Genomic DNA, 14,197 nt, shown 5'->3' with positions numbered 1-14,197 from the left:
TACTATTCATATTTTAACTTTTTACTGTTCAAATTCTTATTCTGTTTTTTTTTTCTGACAACATTTTTCATTCATTTGCTAACAAAAAAAAATACATGTCTGGAAGAAACACTGCACATACCATTATCCTTCAAAGCTTGACGAAGTTCATCGAAATCATTGAGAGTTCCAAAAGTAGGATCGACTTTGGTGAAATTCTGGATATCATAACCAAAATCCTTCATTGGAGATTCGTAGATTGGCGACAACCATACTGTCTTCACTCCGATGTTTACAAGATGGTCAATCCTTGATTTAATGCCTAGAATTTTTGAAAATAAATGATTTGAAAGTTAATTAAATAATTAAAATTTATCGTAAATAATATTAAAAAGGGCATATTAAGTAATAATACAATAGTTTCCATGTAGCCTAAGGTTGGAATTGTGTGTTTGGTATGCTCTGTATCCGATTCGCTGTAGATCATAAAATGTCTCTGTTGATTTGTATCATGATATAGTCAGGGCAACGTTATCAACGATGCAGTATATCTCCCGAAACTAGGCATAGATGCTTCTGGAAATGAGTGATTTTATAAAATACAACAGCAAGCCCCCGCCTCCATTAATCTAAGGGCTATAGCCTAATCGTGGGACGTAACTAAAAACTTAATTTCATTTCATTTCAAAACAAAAAAGCAATATTCCCAAGAACTCACCATTATGAGATAGTAATATGAGATTCGATTATACTTTTGATTAGACTAACAATAAAAGTGTGCTAACTGTAAAACGAATTTAAAATACTGTATCTATGATGTAAATTTATTAGATACTTGAAAATATGAATTTTTACCAAGTTGCACCAACAATATCATCGTACAATAAAAATTTGAAATCGTGAATAAAGACAATGATAAAAATTCAAGGTAAATTTACATATATGAACGGGCGGAAGTAATCAATAATAAAATTTGGTAACAGTACGTACTACACTTGGTTATCCATAAGCATTGTGACCAATGTCACCAGAGATACGAACAGGTGTACCTGACATCAGAGTTACCTTATCTCAAATGTCTTAAATATCTTAAATATGTGAGTCAATGTATTAGCATTGCCAGACTATAAATTTATCTTTCATACCAGTTATTTTATAAATAAACTAAGTATAATTACATAGTATCAAAATACTTCAAATACACTAAGTAATACTTTATGTTGTTGAAATAGGTAAAGTAGTCTACATAAAATTAAATCAGAAGTAGAGGGTAAAGTAATTAGTATCTATTGATTATCGTCGAGGTACGAATTACCGTAGAAGATCCTACTCTATCACATTTTGATTTCCCCACAAGAACTAACTGAACTATCACTGCTGGGATACTTGTATCCCCATCCTTTCTCCCAAACCATGTTAAGTGATATGAAGCTTTGAGTATATTGTCAAATTTCTCTTGTGTTTGCTCTTTCATGTAATTTTAACCTGCTAATCGTGATACCGATATGAAACTATTCAATTTTGGCTTTATCTAATTTTATATTCATACCTAGTACAATATACGTTTCCACCGTTTAACTATTTTATTGCGTTTATAGTTGTCTCAATCTATCCTCATACTCCTCAGTTCGCCGTCGAAGGTGAATTTGAATGCCAAGACTAGGCCTATACTAGCCGTGTATAACGAAGTCATGAATGAATTTAGAGACGTCTTTCATCTTAAGTATACGTGGAATGTAAGAAACATATTTCCATTATATATCCAAATTCATTCTGCTAAGTTAGGTGTGAGTATCTCAGGCAATATAGGCATTATAAAATAATCATATAGTTAATTAGTTATATAGTTAATTTAGGTATTATTTATAAGTTTATTGATTTAATGAATTTCTTGTTTATTACTGTTGTCATACAATCATATTTGTGTTTGTAGCGGGGGTCTTGGTCTTACATTTGAATTATTGTGCCTTCAGCCTTCGGTGTCCTATCAGGTCTAAGATTACCCATCATTACTAATAATCTAATTCATTCACTGTTTTTGATATTTAAAATATCAACTTTCTACAAAACTGGTGATACTGTATGCCTTATAACTAAAGATGCCAGAATTCATGAGGTCGGTCCAACCTTATGAAATGAGTGTGAAGTTGAGTGAACTTGGTGTCGAAATAATCTCAGCATGAGGTCGAATAACCATGATGTTAGACTGGTGATGGGAGAGTGAATTGAATGAGCGTGTTGCCCAGATGATGTGAGTATGAGATCGAACGAACGTAAGATCGGGTGCCCATGATGTGAAACTGCTGCTGAGAGGGTGAGATTGCATTGATGGCGTTAATATGAAGTATTTGGTTATGGCTTTGGTAATAAATATTGTGGGTAGCGTGTGCGTAAATATTAGTTCCTTATGAGTTAATATATTCTTTAAAGTCAATTGGATGTACGGTATCTCAAAGTTTCACACATGTCAGAATACATGTCCTTTAAGTCTTTATTGCTCCATAACTTCGTTATTTACGGGCATTAGTAACTACAACTGTTGGAATAGTTTGAAAATAGTTGCACTTTCAATGCATGTACTAAATTCTTTCTTTTCTTTTCTTTTCTTTCTTTCTCTCTTTTCTTTCTTTCTTTTTTTTCTTTTTTTTTTTTTGGCTCATTCCAAAATCGTTTTACAGTTCACAAGCATTCCTTGTAAGCGTGTATAACATTTAATGGCTTTATACTTAGGTAAAGTATAACTAATTAAGAATTTTAGCTTTGGCTCACTGGAGTTTACAATCCTTTTTTCAGCACACGAGACGGGACATGCTGTTTAAAGCGGGGTTCGAGCGGCTGTGCAGGTTCCGAAGTTTTTGACAAAAGAAAAAGGTAGATGTCCAATTTTACTTTCGGGTTACGATAGAAGGGGGGGGGGGACTAATAAAACTTGAAATTCAGAATTCAGTCACAAGGTTCCGAAACGCGATTTCCGAAAACATAGAATTTTTTCTGATAAAGTACTATACAAGCAGATAGATGCTACAACTATAAAATATGTGTATTATGCAACGACTATAAAATATGTGTATTATGCGATGACTATAAAATATGTGAATTAAACACCTCCTTGCACAGAGCCACAAAGGAATTAAGCCGTCAATTTAAAGTTGGGGGAAAGCTAGTCATCACATTACTAATTTATTCATCGACATTGTTGCTGTTTTCTTTGATGAGAATTCTCTATATCTTTCTTCCAAATAGTTCTCCAGTTGTCCTCACAACGCTTTCTTTTTATTCATGTAGTTGCCCAATTGTCCTCACAGCATTATCTCTTTCTTTCAGATAATGCCCCAACTGTCCTCACAACGCTATCTATTTCAGATAATTCCCCAATTATCCTCACAATCCTCTCATTCATTCAGACAATTTCACAATTGTCCTCACAACGCTCTCTTTCTTTCGTGTACCTCCACAATTGTTCTTACAGCGCTGTCTTTCTTTGAGCTAATTCCTCAATTGTCCACACAATACTGTGTGTCTCCATGTTTCAGATAGCTCAAAAATTGTCCTGGTAATGCTTCCTCTGTCCAGGGCCAGATTATGGGAGGGGCTTAAGAAGGCTATAGCCCCGGGCCTCCAGGCGGAAGGGGCCTCCACTCTAATCAAAATCTCAACTGGCTATCTAAAAGGAATCATGAATATACAATCATCATCATAAAATAAAATATGGCGAAAAATGTAAAACTTATTCCCTTAACTTTCCTACTGTACTTTCATAGAAATGTATTAGGTTAAGTCAACTGGGGCCACATATCTTTTCTAGCCTCAGGCCTCCAGATGAGTTAATCCAGTCCTGCCTCTGTCTTTCAGATAGTTTCCCAACGTCCTCACAACGCTATCACTGTCTTTCAGATAGCTCCTCAATTGTCCTCACACAGCTACCTATGTCTTTCAGAAAGCTTTCAAATTCTTCTTACAACTCTTATCCATCTTTCAGATAGCTTCAAAATTGTTCTACAAAATAATGCAGTAATCAGTATTAATATCTTAATGGCTTCCATTCACCACCCGAACTTGGATGTTATTAACAATACAGGATATATTGGGATGCGTACGAGACAAGATTTAAGACTATCTCGTCTCGAAAATGTGCTGTAAAACTGTTGTCTCCAGTCGAAAAATATATATTTTTCTATTGGAAGAGCTGTGTTTCGACTCGAATTTTGTCAGGAAAATTCTGTCTCGACTCGTCTCATGCGCATCCCTAAGGGTATATACTGAAAGAAGTCCATGGTGCAGCCCTATTTCCGCGTTCTCTCTTCATCCACATAGCTCCTTAACATCGCCGCAGTATTATTTTTACACTGCAAAATTAACATTATCATCTAATTTAAACACCAACTATTTGTCAAACCGGCAACGCTAAGCCTGTGTTAACCTTAACAGCAGCCACTTGCCGCCTTATGTAGACTCGTTTTGACGTATGATTAGCATCATACTAAAGGACTGACTACTGCAGGAAATATATGTTAATCAAATTCGTTAGTATGACTCTAATCATGCGTCATTACGACTCTGCATAAGGCCGTTGATGTTGAAATAACGCACTAAATACTAAAACCACTAGCGTGTGTTAAAAATTGAGTTGTATTATCACTATCTTGGTTTGGTGTGTAGCAGGTACTTCTAGCGGATGTCCAATAGGCAGATTAGTCAGCAGAGAAATTTAGTTTTGTGTGCTTTGTTTGTTGAAATATCATTTAAATCTGTTAGTGGAACAATTGTCAAATCTTGTAGAAATCCACTTTGGATCTGAATATTACAGTAGATTACCAAAAAAAAAAAAAAAACTATTTTCTCGAAAACGACTCTAATGATTTCGTTTATATTTCATAAATTAACGTTCCATTAACAACCCTATAATATGATAGAAGTCGTTTTATTATTAAAAGTTCAGAAGGGATAGTTTACTCTTCGGAGTAATTGTGTTTGGACAACTATATCAGAAATGACTTAGTTTTTCCTGCAAAACGTATATATATATATATATATATATATATATATATATATATATATATATATATATATATATATACATATATATATATATATATATATATATATATATATATAGAGAGAGAGAGAGAGAGAGAGAGAGAGAAACCTGTCAACTTGGCCACCTTTCTAAGTTGGCCACAGGCCCGTAGCCAGCCTCGAAATTTAGGGGGGGCTAAATGTAAATTAGGGTGGGCACACACACAGATATATATATATATAATGTCTGTCTCTGTGTGTGATGATGAATAATTTCTTATGCTCTTAAAACTAAAACTACAGCCTGAAGGAATTACTATTAAAATTTTCCTCTATAGCGTTAGTACAATTGTACCTGAAAACTAGAATACTATGTGTTTCCTTTTTATTTATTTGTTATGGCAACAAAATATTTCTTCCGTTTTCTCATTTTCAAGGAAATAAAAAAATATTTAAAAAAAATAGTTGGCCGAACGAACCAATCATTAAATTTTCCAAAGAATTAGTACAGGAAATACGTTTTAAATTTTTGATGGACTGAAAAAATATTTGTGAAACTCGAAAACATCTAGAAAGTAATGAGATTTAATACTATCTTAAAAGAGATTCTACAGAGAAGGGTCTCAAAATCTTAAATCAATATTTTGAAATACATGTGGCCTAAACAAATATATGCATATTGGAAAAATGAAATTAACATCTTATCTGTATTATCATTAACATGTCCTTAGATACGAAACTTTACATTTCTTCAAATATTACGGGCTTTATTTTACACTTGTACTTCTAAACATTTTTTGATCAGTTTTTTATGGTGATGTTCGAAAGAAATAATGATATGTTTATGGGTTTTTGCTATCTACAAATTTATAAATTTTATAAGATTAAGAAACACAAACACAACACGCATATATACACTCCTCATGTTGGCACACTATAGTAGAAACAAGTTGAATATTTGAACAATCACTAACAACACAATCACAGTATAAGTCTCCTTGTTTTGGATGCTGCCAATCTTAGAACAATTGTGTCCAGATCGAGATTTCTGGTGATGTCATTGTTATAACTCAACAAAACAAGATCGGCACGGTACAGTTAATGTACAACTCCTTTTGAGAAAATGCCCTAACAAAGAAGGAATTCCTCTCACCTGAAGTAGTCCTACATAACGGTTGACAGGCTTCAGGCCAGAAATTTAGAAAAGAAAATATTCAAATTTACAAACGTAGGTATAATTTCTAATTGCTGTCTTTTTAGTAACTGAAAAAATACATTTTGCATAACAGCTGTGAGTTCCATTTTATCACAACACGTTTCAATTTTTAGACGTCGCAGACCCCGTAGCCAGGTCACGCGGACCCCCGGGGTCCGCGGACTCCAGTTTAAAAACCACTGCTCTAGACTCTTTGGAACATACTATCAACAATCATTTAGGACGATTGCTACTAAAGTCATGTTTAAGTAAAAATAATATGTTATGTTTTGATACTCGAGCATTCAAATAAGAAATAACTCCAAAAAAGTTCCCTGTTCTAGCGCAGTTACCTTCTTTCTCGAAACGAAATTGACAAGAGAAGTAACAATTCATTAAATTTTCTTTGTATAGTACAATTCATATCAAAGTATACATGAAATTCTTCTTTACATTGTACAAATAAGAATTCGACATTAGTTGCTTTCGTAGGTACTAAAAAAGTTTAAGTTAAGAACTAATGATTTAAACAGCTATTTACTTATTTCTATTGAAGATATCTCTTCTTCAAAATGAAACTACATTAGCAAATTGTTACGTTTGTGGGCTACCCCGTAGCCTCATGGGTACAGCGCTCGCCTTTGCCGCGTCCGGTTTCGGGTTCAAACCGTACTGGGAGTCCTCGGATTCAAACCGATAGTGATTTGGATGTTACTTTAAATTATAGGTCCCGTGTCTACATAGCCTCCCTGCTGAAGAGGGACGCTAAACTCCCCAACGCACCCTGTTTTAAGTCAAAGGTCAAATTTCAAATTTATAAAGCATTTCTGAAAATTCTGTTTTTCCTATAAGTGCAACTACTACCTCCGTTTAGTTTGCTACATTTTTTGTTTACATACCAGAAGATTGCAAGGTATTCTTTTACAAAATAGTAACTTTGGATGATTAGGTTTACGTCTGATTATCTGCATGAACATTTGATTCTGGCACCAAAGATTGGTAACAATTATTAAATTATTTTAATAAAGTATCTAATAATTCATCCCCGAGAAAGATTAAGTGAATCGAACTTATCTTTAGTTTAAAGATATACCGTATTAAAAGTATTATTTATCTATTCCAAGTTATTTAACAAATAGTCAAGTTGCTGATACACTACAATTCTCATTCTTCAAGTCAACTTCGGTGCATCTTCAGAAACCTGTATAGATCAACTTTCAATTACAACCATGTTCAACAACACAACAAAAGTAAACACAATTCAGAAAAGGAAACTTTTCTTACTCCGTTATCACGTGACATAAAACGTAGTCAAAATTCCCCCCTTTCTCTCCATGTCCAATATACACAAAACAAACCCATACACCTATGTGATGATTAGAACGAAGCAGTTGCATCCCCCTGTTGAGGGATGCTGTCTTTTCAATCTCTCGCATATTGACCGAAAGCCAATGACTCACAGCAAAAGGATGTTTTCAGTTGCAAATTCCAAGAAGGACAGGAAGAAGTAAACCATAGCCGTCTTTAGATAGCTATGAGTAAACTCTTCGCCCGCAGATTAAGGTAAAACTATGTTGTTTCTGAACACAAATGCATGTTTGCCAATAGAATAACCATAAATTATTTTTCTCCTGCAGCGAGGGTCGTTTGCACACGAAGCATTAAAAAAAAGATAAATAAACCAGTCTCACGCTCAAAAAAATATTATAATAATTCAAAGAAGCGTAGCGCATAAATAGGCCAATACTTTAAATGAGGATAATAAAAGTAAATTTTAATTTAGCACTCTAAAGTACATTTGGAAATACAATTTCTTCCAACATTTCAGTCAGGGTTCGAATTAAACTTTCGAACGAGAGGGTTATGTTTGTGTATTGTTGCTGTAAATGTAGAAGGCGAAAATTTATCCCAGAAATGGATACGTTATGTTACTTCTGTGATACGAGCCGGACATACATTTTTACCGAAGGGGAATTTCCCCGGCATCCCCCGTTAATTCGAACTATGACTTTAGTAGGGGGCTGCAAAAAATTTAGGGGGGCTGAGCCCGCCCTAGCCCCCCCTTGACTACGGGCCTGGTTGGCCACCTGTCTATCTTGGAAGTTGGTCGCATTGTAGCAATGTTTACCCTATGATGATAATGATAAATTTACCTGTGTATCTTGGCGACACAAAATACTATTTTGTTATTTTTTTTAACTCTTTCGTATTCCCATATGAGAGACAGATGTTCTGTATTTGTGACTGGAAACAAAGAAGCATGGATTCTTACGATTTGCTCTTGGAGGTCAATGGCCAGAACACGACCCTAATAAAGGGGTTATGAAGGAAGATGTGACTAAGAAGAAAGCACGTACAGGAATTCAGGAAATGGTTGTACGTATTTGTTTTTCCTGTCTGTTTTGATAAAACCATTAGTTCTATCGGCTCCTTTTGTCAGTGAGGAGCTTTAGTAATTCCAGAAAATTCTCAAGATTTAAGTTAACCATCTTTGTCAAATATTGGCACTTGACGGCTTGTCGAAAGGTAGCAGAGGTTATGAGATATGAATTCCTTTAAGATTTTCTTGAAATATGTTTTACCCCGAGGCAGTGTTGGGCAAAATCAATTGAAATCAATTGCAATTGATCAATCAATTGAAAGTAATTGCTCTGAAAATCAATTGCAATTGATTTCAATTGCAATTGATTTCAATTTGTAATTGACAATTAATTTCAATTGCAATTGAATTCAATCATAAAATTTGCAATTAAATTTTCGTCAATTGTTAATTGTTAATTGGTCACCAGGCAATTGAAACTTTTAATTGTTAATTGTCAATTGCAAAGGGTGCAATTGAAACATTTAATTGTTAATTGCAATTGACAATTGAAACTTGTAATTGTTAATTGTAATTGTTAATTGCAATTGAAATCAGCAATTAAAACTGAAGATAAGAAGATGTGTGTGTATTGTGTTGTCCACTTGTTACTGTTTCACATATTTCAAATAAGGTACTTATAAGAAATGCTGGATACCTACCATCCCTTCCCCCCCCCCCTAGGAAGAAAGCCAGGAAACTAAGTATTTTTTAAAATATATTATGTTTATGGTTCTATCCCCCTCGAAAGAACTCTATATGCCCGTCATGCATACAATAGGAATGGGCACCAGCGAGTTCGAGCGAGTTTTCTTTAAAACTCGACTCGACTCGAAGCAGACATCTTTGAGCTCGACTTGAGATCTCGACTCGAAAAATTTCCCCCAACTCGACTCGAATTCGGATCGAGTTTCCAGTCGAGTCGAGCCAATTCGAGCTAAATCCTTTGTGTAGTTCCAAGTACTACTATCTTCAAGTATCCTACACAGACAATATAATAATCAATGATACTACTACTACTACTATAATTAATTATCATTATAACACCGTGTACCTGTATAAACATGGAATATAGGCGGTTTGTATCGGAATACTAAAAATTAGTTGACTGTCGATCTCGGTCGTCAAGAAATCTTCAGGAGGCAAGGACATCGGTCACGAGGTTCTTGGTTTGAGTTCAGGAGGAGCAAGTATTCGGGCTCGAGCCAAAAATTGTTAGAAGTTATGGGACTCCAGCCAAACATGTTCAAAACTGCTCGACCCGGGTTTAGGGTTGTCAACAGCTCAAGCGGCTCGCTCACAGCTTATTCACTTATCGAGCCGAACCGAGAAGTGAGCCGAGCCAACAGCTCATCCAACCGAGCCAGCTACAGCCGATGGCTCACACGAGCCGAGCCGAATTGAGCTGATTGCTTACCCCAACCGAGCCAGTTCGAGCCATCGGCTCAGTTGAGCTGACTCGAACCCAGCCTATGGACTCGTTTCAACGGAGCTGGTTCGAGCCATTGGCTCCAATCGAGCCGAGCCGATGACTCGTCTTTACCGAGCCGGTTCAAGCCATTGGCTCAATTGAGCCCAGTCGATGGGTAATCCCAACCAAGCCAGCTCAAGCTGTACGCTCAGTTGAACCAAGCCGAGTCGGTTGACATCACTATTCCGGTTGGGCTTCTACTTTGGCTAAAAAATTGGACCGTGCAGTTCTCAGCCTTGATGGTAAGAACTACAAAAAATGATAAGAAATCTTTAGTTTTACGTCTCATGCTTATGCCGGATAGGCTAAAGGAGACGGTGATGATAGGAAATGAATGAAATGAAGAAAGTGGTAGGAACGGGAGAACCCCGAGAAAATCCACGAGCACGGTGTTTGTCCACCACAAAGTACAAACTGCGCGAGCTGGGATCGAACCAGGGACCTCAAGTATCGGAGGTGAACGCTCTACCACTGACCCACCGCGCCAACTGGTAAGAACTACAGTATATTGGTGCTCACGGCGTCATTAACTTGTTCCGCCACCAACGAATTTCAAGGTACTTTGTTTTGCATTTTTTGTGCGTGTTTTGTGTCGCTTTATGCGCCTATTCCCACATTTTGTGCATTACCGGAAGTGGGTCAAAATTGGCCTACAAATATGGCGGAACAAGTTATTGCTCTTCTGCCACCAATGAATTTCGAGATTGTTTCCTTCACATCGTTTTGTGCCGTTTTGTGCGTCTACTTCCGTTTTGTACGTCGTGGGAAGTGGGTTAAAATTAGGGATGGGCAAAACCGGCTTTTATAAAAACCGAAAACCGGTTTCTATAAAAACCGAAACCCGAAAAACCGACATTTCGGTTTTCTCCAAAACCGGTTTCGGTTTTTCTCCAAAACCGGTTCGGTTTTCACCGAAACTGGTTTCGGTGAAAACTTTTCGAAAACACATAAAATTATTTCTGTGGAAATGGATTCGGTTTCCGGAGAACAACGAAACACCATTCTGGTCAGAAATAGAACAAATTTTGGAAAAAAAACGGAATCGGTTTTGAAGAAAACCGAAACCGGACCAGGTGAAAAACCGAACCGGTTTTGGAGAAAACCGATAACCGGTTTCGGCGAAAAACCGAACCGGTTTTGAAGAAAACCGAAACCGGTTCCAGTGAAAAACCGGTTTTTGTGCCCACCACTAGTTAAAATGAGTCCCCAAGGTGGGACGAAAACGATCAAGAGTTCCGCCACTATTAAATCTCGAGGTCGTTAATTTCACATCGCGTACCCTTTTGTACGTCTATTTCGACGTTTTGTGCGTCACTGGAAGACGGTCAAAATGGGCCTCAAAGGTGGGACGAAAATGACCCACTGCTCCGCCACTACCGAATTTCGATATCCTTCGTTTTGCATCGACTAGTGGATTTTCGTGCCGTTTCGTGCCCTTATTTCCACGTTTCGTGCGTCACCGGAAGTGGGTCAAAATGGGCTTCCAAGATGGGACGAAAATGACACACTGTTCCGCCACTATCAAATTTCGAGGTCGTTAATTTCACATCGCGTACCCTTTTGTACGTCTATTTCGAAGTTTTGTGCGTCACCGGAAGACGGTCAAAATGGGCCTCGAAGGTGGGACGAAAATGACCCACTGCTCCGCCACTACCGAATTTCGAGGTTCTTCCTTTCGCATCAACTAGTGAATGTTTCGTGCCGTTTCGTGCTCTTATTTCCACGTTTAGTGCGTCACCGGAAGTGGGTCAAAATGGGCTTCCAAGATGGGACGGAAATGACCGAGAGTTCCGCCACTATTAAATCTCGAGGTTGTTAATTTCACATCGCGTACCCTTTTGTACGTCTATTTCGACGTTTTGTGCGTCACTGGAAGACGGTCAAAATGGGCCTCGAAGGTGGGACGAAAATGACCCACTGCTCCGCCACTACCGAATTTCGATATCCTTCGTTTTGCATCGACTAGTGGATTTTCGTGCCGTTTCGTGCCCTTATTTCCACGTTTCGTGCGTCACCGGAAGTGGGTCAAAATGGGCTTCCAAGATGGGACGAAAATGACACACTGTTCCGCCACTATCAAATTTCGAGGTCGTTAATTTCACATCGCGTACCCTTTTGTACGTCTATTTCGAAGTTTTGTGCGTCACCGGAAGACGGTCAAAATGGGCCTCGAAGGTGGGACGAAAATGACCCACTGCTCCGCCACTACCGAATTTTGATATCCTTCGTTTTGCATCGACTAGTGGATTTTCGTGCCGTTTCGTGCCCTTATTTCCACGTTTAGTGCGTCACCGGAAGTGGGTTAAAATGAGTCCCCTAAGGTGGGACGAAAACGATCAAGTGTTCCGCCACTATTAAATATTGAGGTCGTTAATTTCACATCACGTACCCTTTTGTACGTCTATTTTGACGTTTTGTGCGTCACTGAAAGACGGTCAAAATGGACCTCAAAGGTGGGACGAAAATGACCCACTGCTCCGCCACTACCGAATTTCGAGGTTCTTCCTTTCGCATCAATTAGTGAACGTTTCGTGCCGTTTCGTGCCCTTATTTCCACGTTTAGTGCGTCACCGGAAGTGGCTCAAAATGGGCTTGCAAGATGGGACGAAAATGACCGAGAGTTCCGCCACTATTAAATCTCGAGGTCGTTAATTTCACATCGCGTACCCTTTTGTCCGTCTCTTTCGATGTTTTGTGCGTCACTGGAAGACGGTCAAAATGGGCCTCGAAGGTGGGACGAAAATGACCCACTGTTCCGCCACTACCGAATTTCGATATCCTTCCTTTCGCATCGATTACTGAATTTTCGTGCTGTTTCGTGCCCCCATTTCCACGTTTCGTGCGTCACCAGAAATGGGTCAAAATGGGCTTCCAAGGTACGACGAAAATGACACACTGTTCCGCCACTATCGAATTTCGAGGTCGTTAATTTCACATCGTGTACCCTTTTATGCGCCTATTTCGACGTTTTGTACGTCATTGGAAGATGGTCAAAATGGGCCTCGAAGATGGGATGAAAATGACCAAGAGTTCCGCCACTACTGAATTTCGATATCCTTCCTTTTGCATCGACTAATGGATTTTCGTGCCGTTTCGTGCCCTTATTTCCACGTTTTGTGCATCACCGTAAGTGGGTCAAAATGGGCTTCCAAGATGGGACGAAAATGACCAAGAGTTCCGCTACTATCGAATTTCGAGGTCGTTAATTTCACATTGCATACCCTTTTGTGCGCGTATTTCGACGTTTTGTGCGTCACCGGAAGACGGTCAAAATGGGCCTCGAAGGTGGGACGAAAATGACCCACTGCTCCGCCACTATACCTAACGAATTTCGTGGTCCTTCCTTTCGCGTCGAGTAGCGAATGTTTCGTGCCGTTTCGTGCTCTTATTTTCATTTTTTGCGCGTCACCAGAAGTGTGTGAAAATGGACGTCCAAAGTGTGACCAAAATAACCCATTGTTCCGACACTATCGAATTTCTAGGTCGTTTCTTTCGCATCGTTTAGTGATTATTTTTTAAAAAGTTTTCTGTGCCACTTCCTCGTCTTGTGCGTCACCGGAAGTGAGTTAAACGGGCCTTTAAAGTGGGAGTTAAATGGCTCACTATTCCGCCACTATCGAATTTCGGGGTTGGTTCTTTCGCATCGTTTAGTGTGTATTTTGTACCGTTCTATTCGCCTACTTCCACCTTTTGAGCATCACCAAAAATGCGTCAAAATGGTCCATCAATGTGTGAGAAAATAGAGCCATTGTTCCGCCACTATTGAATTTGGGGGGTCGTTTCTTTCGCATCGTATAGTACCTGCTTTGTACCGTTTTGTGCTCCTATTTCCACTTTAGTGCTTCTATTTCCACTTTAGTGCGACAACAAAAATGGGTCAAAATGGCCTACAAGTATAGCGGAATAACTTAATGCTGTTCCGTCACCATCAAATGAGGTCGTTTCCTTCACACTTTTTATACATGATTTGTGTCGCATTGTGCATCAGTGGAAGAGGGTCAAAATGGGCCTTGTAAGTGGAATGAATATGTCTTTCTCTGCCATATTTGTAGGTCACCTTTGACCCACTTTCGTTGGCCTACAAAACGTGAAAGTATGCGCAGAAATGGTATAAATATGCACTAAACAATGCGAAAAAAGCTACCTTGAAATTCGATACTGGTGGGAGAGTGGATCA

General features: G+C 38.2%; 1 protein-coding gene across 1 annotated transcript in view; it reads right to left on the bottom strand.

Moving 5' to 3' along the window:
- LOC145664291 (alpha-glucosidase-like) overlaps positions 1-295 on the bottom strand; it is a 43,850-nt gene extending 43,555 nt beyond the window's left edge. The window contains exon 1 of the mRNA XM_081730828.1: positions 122-295. Within this exon, the coding sequence (XP_081586954.1) occupies positions 122-224 (103 nt within the window). The 5' untranslated portion in view covers positions 225-295. The remainder of the gene's footprint in view (positions 1-121) is intronic.
- Between the last annotated feature and the right edge of the window lie 13,902 nt (positions 296-14,197).

This window comes from Thermobia domestica, chromosome 11 (genome assembly GCF_964235325.1).
Source record: "Thermobia domestica chromosome 11, izTheDome1.hap1.1, whole genome shotgun sequence".
NCBI classification, from domain to species: Eukaryota; Metazoa; Arthropoda; class Insecta; order Zygentoma; family Lepismatidae; genus Thermobia; species Thermobia domestica.
The sequence above is the reverse complement of the archived record's forward strand: the minus strand, read 5'-3'. Positions and strand labels throughout refer to the sequence as shown.